The 9,743-nt window shown below is 46.1% G+C and overlaps 1 protein-coding gene across 1 annotated transcript in view; it reads right to left on the bottom strand.

The window, feature by feature from the left end:
- The window catches only part of LOC146829993 (uncharacterized), a 119,051-nt gene that overhangs the window by 21,875 nt on the left and 87,433 nt on the right, over nucleotides 1-9,743 (bottom strand). Inside the window, exon 26 of the mRNA XM_085603678.1 lies at nucleotides 6,717-6,761. Within this exon, the coding sequence (XP_085459804.1) occupies nucleotides 6,717-6,761 (45 nt within the window). The remainder of the gene's footprint in view (nucleotides 1-6,716; nucleotides 6,762-9,743) is intronic.

The following is a 9,743-nucleotide window of genomic DNA, read 5'->3' on the forward strand; positions in this document are numbered from 1 at the left end:
CCACGGGGGTTGTCTGGATTCGTGCAGGGTGCCCACTTATATAAGTGAACAAGGACACTCACAAGAGTAGCCATGCGCTTTACAAATACCCCTATAACATAACATAACATAACATCTGGAATGATGTGTCAGTCAAGGACCATTTAATGCAACAGAAGCAGCTAAATTATGCAGCTAAAAGGCAAATCATCTATATATTACAATACATTTCTGGCAGTATTATTCCTCTATATTGTAATTTTAACACATATTAATATTGCTTCAGCAACAGTTTCTCCTAATTTGCTCCAGTTTTACACAGGATTATAGCATTTTGCAGCTGTGGCACTGTTTTTAATGGTTTTTTTCAGTAAAATTTGATCCTTCTGAGATAGATGAAAATTACATTGTGATTTAAGTTGCAAGTGTTCATCCATACATTTGGGAAATACATTGCAACAATAGAATTGCATGATTTCATGCCCATGACATTAGGCAAATGATTCAACATTCATAGCAGTGAAGAGCCGTACACTTTGTAGCAGTCATGCAGACAAGTATCTTAAAAGGGGTTTCGAGCTCCTGCAATCTGCAATGATATTCACTGCTTCCCCAATGTCCTTTCGTTTGGAGGTTTTACAATTAAACCAAGGTTTTTCTCCTCCATATAAAAAAATGATATTGACTGCTGATGTAATTTACTTGTCACCATAACGTGATCTGAAACACCTCTATTTTGTAGAGGACTCAGACTTTTGTGACTTGTCTAGTCACAATCAACAAGTCCAGTAAATTTCAACCCGCTGACCAATATTTACAGAACTGCTGTGTAGTGTAGGTTAGAAAGGTTTAAGAATGCGGTTTAATTATCAGTGGTACATTAAAGTTATCTTTTGAAGTCACAAATTCCCAGATCGATCTATATAGCAAAGTTTATTTTTTAAATGAAAAAAACATGATAGAACCTTTTTATAATCAAATGAATTTCTAGTTCAAGACACAGATCCCCAATGAAGTTTGTTATTGGAAATAGATCTAAATGAAAGCTTGCTAATATTATGAATGAATGAATGAATGAGGGATTTATAAAGCGCACAGCTACTCCAAGAGTGTCCCAGCACTAGGCAGGTAGCACATATCTGGGCATGTGATTGACTAGTCTTTGAACTTTGAACATGGAAGCAGTTTAATTCATCTGCTCGGCATACAGAGGATACAGCAAGACTTTGCGACCACTACAGAGATCTGAGACTTGAGGGTTGACTTATGATCCATTAGGACCCCTACATTTCTCACTTTGTCATTTGGGTTAGGACCCAGCAAATGGGTAGGCCAGTGCACTAGACAGCCCTGATTGTGGTCAGGTCCAGATAACAAGACCTCCGTCTTGTCAGGGTTGCAATATAGACCCATGACCCATGGCCAGTTCTCCTGCCTCCACTGCCCCAGACCATCACCGAAACCCCGGCCTCCAACATTGCTGACGCCTGCACCGGCGACACCCTAAAATGCATCCTCCTCAACGTACGCTCCGTACACAAACACGCCATGGAAATCTGGGGCCTATTCAACTCTCTCTCGCCCGACATCGCCTTCTACACAGAGACCTGGACCAACGCATCCTCTGCCCCTGCCATTAGCACCGCCATCCCAGACAGATACAAGATATACAACCCCAACCACCCAGGAGGGGGCCTCACCATCACCCACAAGAGCACCCTCCGCCTCACCACCTCCAGTGAAGCCTTCTCCTCCGCTCAACACCTGCACTTCCAGATTCAGACCACCCTCAAAGCCACAAACAGAAGAACCCTCATCTACAGTCTCCCCGGCCCCCGAACACCCTTTGTCATCACCAACTTCATTGCACCCCACGCCATTGCCTCAACAAGCTACATACTCATTGGAGACCTGAACTTCAACCTCGACAACCGCAGCGACCACAACTCTGCTATCCTTCGTGACAACCTCGCCAGCATTGGACTTAAACAACATGTCAACACACCAACCAACAGAGCAGGACACACCCTCGACACCATCTTCGCGGCAGGAAACAGCGTCCAATTCAGCCACACAACACAGCCACCATGGACCGGCCACCACTGGGTGCACTTCATCATCAACAAACCAAAGGCGCCTAAATCAGCCCCACGACCACCATGGAGGAACTTGACTCCACCCTCACCCAAGACAACCACACCTGGGCATGGGACGCAAACGACGCAGCCAGAGAACCTCTTACCTGGATCTCCAACTGCGCTGATGAGCTCGCTGCGCAATGCAACCCTGATAGACAACGCCCCAGGAAAGCCGCCTGGTTCACCACTGCTCTCCAAGAAGCCAGACGCAGCTTCAGACGCCTGGAGAAACACAAAGACAACCGAAAACCACACCACCTACAAGGACGCCATGAGGCACTACCACAACCAGATCAGAGCCACCAAGAGGAACTTCATCCACAACAAAATCCTGATCAACTCCACCAACTCCAAGGAACTTTTCACTGTCATTCAAGATTTCACCAACCCATGCAGCGAAGCCACAGACATCACCCCAACCCAAGACCTCTGCGACAAGCTTGGAACCTATTTCCACCTCAAGATCAAAAACCTCTATGACAACTTCATTGACCATCCACCAGGCACCACAGATGGCCCCTCACCCCCCAAAAACACCATCCAGCTCACCATCTCCAAATGTACACCGATCACGGTCGAAGAAACTGCCTCAACCATGAAAAGCATCCACTCAGGGCCCCCACCAACCCCTGTCCCCCTCACATCTTCCACAGAGCCGCGGCCGCCATCGCACCCGAACTACAACACACCATCAACACCACCTTTAAAACAGGCACCTTCCCTGATGACTGAAAGTGCGCAGAAGTCAGACCCCTGCTCAAGAAGCCCACAGCTGACCCCACTGACCTCAAGAACTATTGGCCCATCTCGCTCCTCTCCTTTACAGCCAGAGTTGCAGAGAAAACAGTCAACAGGAAACTGACACAATTCATTGAAGAGAACTCCGTTCTTGGCCCGTCCCAATCCGGACTCGGAAGCAACCACAGCACAGCGACCACCCTACTCGCTGCCACAGATGACATCCGAACCCTCCTGGACCAAGGCCACTCTGCAGCCCTCATCCTACTTGACCTATCAGCGGCATTCGACACTGTCTCCCACTGCACACTAGTTGCCAGTCCTAACGATGCAGGCATACAAGCAACAGCCCTGGACTGGATCCGATCATTCCCCACCGGAAGAAGTCAAAGGATCAGTCTCCCACCCTTCCTCTCTGACCCCACAAAAATCACCTGCGGAGTCCCACAGGGATCATCACTGAGCCCCACCCTCTTCAACATCTACATGGCCCCCCTCGCAGCCATCGTCCCACAACACAGCCTCAACATCTTCTCCTACCCCGATGACACCCAGCTCATCCTCTCCCTCGCCAAAGACCCCACCACTGCCAAACTCGACTTCCAGAAAGGAATGCAAGATGTTGCAGTCTGAATGACAAACAGCTGCCTGAAGCTCAACACCGAGAAGACAGAAGTCCTCAGTACCACCCCTTCAGCATGGGACAGCACCTGGTGGCCGACCGCCCTCAAAAGCCCACCTACCCCCTCAGACCACGCCAAGAACATGAGCATCAAACTCGACTCATCACTCACCTTGAACCGACACGTCAACGCAGTCACCTCCAGCTGCTTCAACAACGTCTGCATCCTGCGCAATACCTTCAAGTGGATCCCCCCTGAGTCAAGGAAGACATTCACCCACGCACTCATCACCAGCAGACTGGACTATGGAAACGCACTCTACGCCGGCATCAACAAGTCGCTACTCCGCAAACTCCAGACTATTTACAACACCGCCAACAGACTTGTCCTCAGCATCCCCCAACACGAACACATCAGCCAACAGCTACGAAGTCTCCACTGGCTCCCAGTGGAGAAAGGAGTCACTTTCAAAATCGTCACTCACGCCTACAAATGCCTACACAACAACGGACCCAAATACCTCAATGTCAGAATCAACTTCCACATACCCAAACGAAACCTCTGATCTTCCAACCTCGCACTGGCCAAAACACGGCGCATCCACAGAGCCAGAGCAGGCAGAAGATCCTTCTCTCACTTTTAGCCAAGACCTGAAATGAGCTACCGGCATACATCAGACGTGCCCCCTCCCTGAACACCTTCAGGAAGACCCTTCAGACCTGTCTCTTCGGCTAAACAGATCTGCGGACCGCCTCCCCCTCAGCGCCTTTAGATCCTCACCGGTGAGTAGCGCGCTTACAATTCCTTGATTGATTGATTGATCGAGCGTTGGATTTGAGCCAGTCTAATACTGCCGTCATGCAGGCTGCAAAGTTTCCTTAGCCTTAAGGTCATTTTTGTTATATGTAACCAGCAGTTCATCCATGTAGGAAACTTCCTGGATGCCGAAGGACTCCATGAGGTTACCCAGTGGGATCACATATATAATAAAAAGAGTGGGGCTCAGGGCCGATCCCTGGAGAATGCCGTATTTGATTGATTTTGATTCAGAGCGGAATGGTTTGAGCCAGATATCTGTTCTCTATCGTTTATAAAGGATTCTAGCCAGGCTAAGGCCTCGTCCTCCACCCCAATAGTGGTGAGGTGATTTTCCGAGAGGATCAGTTCAGGGTGGCATTGATCTTGGCGTCTAGTGTGAATTTAATGGAATCAATAATCTCCATCAGTGCGGATTCAGTGCAAAGCAGGGGTCTGAAGCCAGATTGTGAGGTTTGAAGAAGGTTGAAAGTTTCTTGGAACGACGTTAGCTGAACATTCACTGTTTTTATACTATCTTAGAGGCTCCTGGGAGCAGGGACATTGGTCTAAAATTACAAAGAGTTTCTGGGTTTGAGTTAGGCCTTTTCAACAGAGGGATGAAGTTTGCCCTTTTCCATGCAAGGATACATGACATGTACAATCCAAATTGAGGGACCCTATTACAGACAGACAGTCATGCTGCACTCAGTTATCTTCAGGACATTGGGTATTCCACAGATATGATCTGGATCACCTTTCCAGATTTTCAAGAAAGCATTAAGTATACAAATTAGATATTTTGTTTGTTAGCGTATTTTATGTGAATATTGTAGAAATTTGGCTGAATCCAGCATTCCTGGACCTTAGAGGGAAACAACAGTTTTACACCTTTCATGAGGATGTTTACATGTATATTCATGTTAGCAATGTAAGAAATAGCCATTAACACATCAGTTACTAAACCTTTTAGAAAGGTAATTGGTCATGTAAAATGAACTTCTGCCATATGTTTTAGACTCTCAAAATAATTGCCTGGCTATTTATTATTAAATACACTTTTCTGTAGTGCTTCATATCACACTCCTGCCATTTCTGAGCACTGGAAATAACATCTGTTACATTGACCAATTTATTGGGATCCGGTTTGCTAACTGCAGAACAAAGTTCAGAACAAGTGATGGCCATATTTAGAGTTTGGAGGCTAGGATACTCCGTTAAAGCGTGAGGAATATCTTGTTTGCTTTATTACATGTGCCATAAGCTTTGGTAGAGTGCATAAATTGATTAGTCAATCCCTAAAATATTAGTAAATAGAGTGCACTCGATACATTTTCATTGGTCTTAGAAGATTCTTTAACTGTTTGTAGGCAAGTGAGACACTCAATGGGTCGAGCCTTACAACAGAGACTCTACTGCTGAATCAGAAGACGTATGCTATTAGTTTCAAGAGCTGATATGAAATGTGCCAACAGAGAAATCAGGCCACCAAAATGACTTTAATTGTTAAAAGGTTCGTCTTTTTCTAGCTAACTTTGTGATAGTAAGCAAGACAATTCATATTAGAAACAACTATCATAACAAGTCTGTTGTTTGGTCTCCACATTATCTTCCCCTTGGATGTTATGGACTTTTGCTAGCACCATCCAGATTGCACCCCTAAACACTTCTTATTATGACATACCAGTTTGTATATGCCTTCAAATCCTTATAATACTAAATGTAAAGATTTCATTCTTTAATGAACATACTGTCAGAACCCATCTTTGCTCGGGACTAAGCAAGAGATCAATAAATACCATCACTCTAAGAGCCCCCCGTCATAGTAAACCAAGGGTGCAGAGCAATTTAAGACATATCAGGCGGAATACTAAGATGGCCGCCATTAAGGAAAATCAGGGTCAGCAGTCTAGTGTTGTGTCAGAGGTGGCCCTATCAGAATGTCACGAGGTGCTCCCTCTGGAATCTCGCACTTCACCTAAGTTTCCAGAGGGACCGGCAGCGGAATTTGGTATGGCGTAAAACCAGTTTGTCAGGGTAGAGGGCGTCGTTTCCATCAATTAGTTTCCATTGTGTCAAGTCTTTATCTCTTCAGTGCCGGTTGTGGAGCAGTTACCAAAGTCCACGTAAGACTGTTCTGTTGTTTTGAGTATTAAAGCATTGTAAATTTACCGCGTAATTGGTTGCGCAGTAGTAGTCGGCCCAGCGTTTTGAAAGAAGTTCTCTGTGAAGTAACAGTGTTGCCGTGTGTTTATAGAGCTGCGTTTTTAGAGGAATTTACTGTGAAGCAACAGTGTTGTCCTGAGCAATTAAGCAGCGCTTAAGAGGAATTCTCTTTTTAAAGAAACTATTATTGCACTTACGATTAGTTGAGTAAGGAGGCTTAACTGGAAGGAAGCCAGAATATAGAGTTGCATTTAGGTACCAAGAAGAATATACTTACTGTTATCTGGGTTTCTGGTTGTTAAGGATTCTCTGGAAATTCTTTCTAGAAGAAAAAGGGCAAGATAAATATATTAGACTAAAAAAAGGATATACTGAACAAGATATTAATTAAAGCTTAACACAAAAAGATATAAAGGTAAGAAATATAATTCACTACGTAAATAGAAAGACAAATTACAATAAATCAGGAATTCATGAGTATTGCTGTTTACAGAAATACCAAGGTGATTACCACTAACACCATTTAAGAAGAGAGTCACATACCAAGTAAACACCACATATGTAATGAAGTATAAAATGACTACTGATAATTAGAGCTTATTGTATAACAGTGTTACTTGAAAATTCTGAAATCTGTTCCAGATTCACCCAGAACACACTAGGGCAGAACCAGACCTAGACACATGTTCAGAAAGAAAGGAAGACCGGGTAAAACTTGGCAGTCTCTTCTCTTTCCCATTCCCCTTTCCCCCCCTGAGGGTCTCCTTGTCGTGTAAGTTCACCTCTTGGCGGCAGGAGAGTCTTGGAGTGGCATTGGGACCTGCGTCATTCTATTCCCTTGCAAGTGGGCTGAAAGGCTATTCTGACACATAACCCCTTAATTGAACCTGAAGCTGTCCTTCTTTTGGCTACCCTTCCATTGAACAGTCCTACAGAATTCTACACTGTCACAAAAGGGAGCAGCTAGCTACGGGTATTTGACACAGGTCTCACTCTTTCCAAGGCCCCTCACTGTCACTGTCAAATCAATTGATATTTTGTGATACTGTCTCAAAACGGCGGGTAACTTTAGACACCAATAGTTGTCATCATGAGACCATCATATTTGTGAAATGAGACTGATAAAACATATAAAGAAGGTGTAGGAAAGTAGCATCTGCTTCTTTAGGTTACCCCTTATTTTTGCTTGATGTGATACTCTTTTTGACTAGGACCCCAGTCTATCTGCTTTCTCCCTTAACTGGTGAGCTCAGTACTTAGGTACATCCCAGAATGGATACTGGGGTACCCTTGTCAGTCCCTAGTATATGGTACCCATGTACCAAGGGCATAGGCACCCCGAGGTTTTCCATGGGCTGAAGCATGTATTATGCCACCCTTGGGAGACCATTCAAATTGGAACTAAATCCCTGCCATTGCAGCCTGTGTAAGTTTGTGCTTGCACCACGTACTAAAGATATAGGTTTTCTCAGTGCTTAATTTGTGCCGGTGCTTTCCGGTGCTCAGCACCGGCACTTATTTCTAAGGACACGTTGTGGCTGCCAATGCTTGATGGCTGCTCTGGTACACTGTATGTTTCATGGACCATTTTAAGTCTCTTGCATTCCTCAGTATTATCTCTGCCTCGGAAGGGAAGCGGAACATGGGTGGTTACCTTCAGTGAGATTGAGAGGAAAGGAGAAGTTCTGCTGCCCGGTCAGGGCACTGTGCATATTTGCGCCGAGCTCACTGACGAGGGAGAGGAGAGAGCATTGCAACATTAGGCCCCAAAGTGCGGGGGGGATGGAGGGGGGGCAGGTCACCTAGGCCCTCTCTGCCTGTATTGTGCATGGCAAAATTATACAATTTGCATCCGCTGCTGTCAGGCTGGATCCTGTTTTTTCAGACACTGAAATGTATCTATTTCGTGAGGCAGGAGGCCCGGGCTTTTCTTTCCAGGAGTGGATGTGGCCTGGCCTCCCTAGTGTGTGGATGAACTGAAGCTACAACTTAGTTTCACAGACAGCTCTGTGTACCAGTCTAACCTCCAAACTGTCGAGCTGTGCTGTGCTTGTAAAGCATATGGCCTGACATTCAGGCGCTCTTTCCATCGGCGCTGCACTCAGAGGTGCTGCAAGAGCCTGTGTTCCGCCTTCCTTCAGGCGCTCTTTCCATCGGCGCTGCACTCAGAGGTGCTGCAAGAACCTGTGTTCCGCCTTCCTTCAGGCGCTCTTTTCATCGGTGCTGCACTCAGAGGTGCTGCAAGAACCTGTGTTCCGCCTTCCTTCAGGCGCTCTTTCCATCGGCAGTGCACTCAGAGGGACTGCAAGAGCCTGTGTTCCACCTTCCTTCAGGCGCTCTTTCCATCGGCGCTGCACTCAGAGGTGCTGCAAGAGCCTGTGTTACGCCTTCCTTCGGTCGCTCTTTCCATCGGCGCTGCACTCAGAGGTGCTACAAGAACCTGTGTTCCGCCTTCCTTCAGGCGCTCTTTCCATCGGCAGTGCACTCAGAGGGACTGCAAGAGCCTGTGTTCCACCTTCCTTCAGGCGCTCTTTCCATCGGCAGTGCACTCAGAGGTGCTGTAAGGGCCTGTGTTCCGCCTTCCTTCAGGTGCTCTTTCCATCGGCAGTGCACTCAGAGGTGCTGCAAGAGCCTGTGTTCCGCCTTCCTTCAGGTGCTCTTTCCATCGGCAGTGCACTCAGAGGTGCTGAAAGAGCCTGTGTTCCGCCTTCCTTCAGGTGCTCTTTCCATCAGCAGTGCCCTTCAGAGGTGCTGCAAGAGCCTGTGTTCCGCCTTCCTTCAGGCGCTCTTTCCATCGGCGCTGCACTCAGAGGTGCTGCAAGAGCCTGTGTTCCGCCTCCTGCTTTTAAATCAGGTAAATCAAAGTAGGGACAACTCCGTCCTGCTGGCCTCATTTTTTTAATTTCATGTTTCTTGACTCTGCGTTGCCAACCTTAACAGAGAAAAATACTAATCATCTCTTCATGTTTTAACATTCTGCAAGGGCCTGGATAGGATTCTTACGAAAAACTTCATATAAAAAGGTCTCTACTAATTCTAACATGGGCTTTCTGTATTTGTTTACGTTAATTACTAGTCGGGGTCAGTAGAACACATTTCTGCATGTGGAGAAGTAAGATGTTCAGGCCACACTATTGTTTCCACTTTTGGTGGTATTTGGTTTCCAGCTCACTAGTACTCACATTTAAATCAATGAAAGCATGACGTAGCGCCTTAAAGATTACACTGTATGTCTTGTGTTATGAAAGCTATGCATGAATCACAGCAGCAAGCACATGAACTTGCTAAACTATGATACTTGGAA

The sequence above is a fragment of the Triturus cristatus genome, chromosome 5_1 (assembly GCF_964204655.1).
Source record: "Triturus cristatus chromosome 5_1, aTriCri1.1, whole genome shotgun sequence".
NCBI classification, from domain to species: domain Eukaryota; kingdom Metazoa; phylum Chordata; class Amphibia; order Caudata; family Salamandridae; genus Triturus; species Triturus cristatus.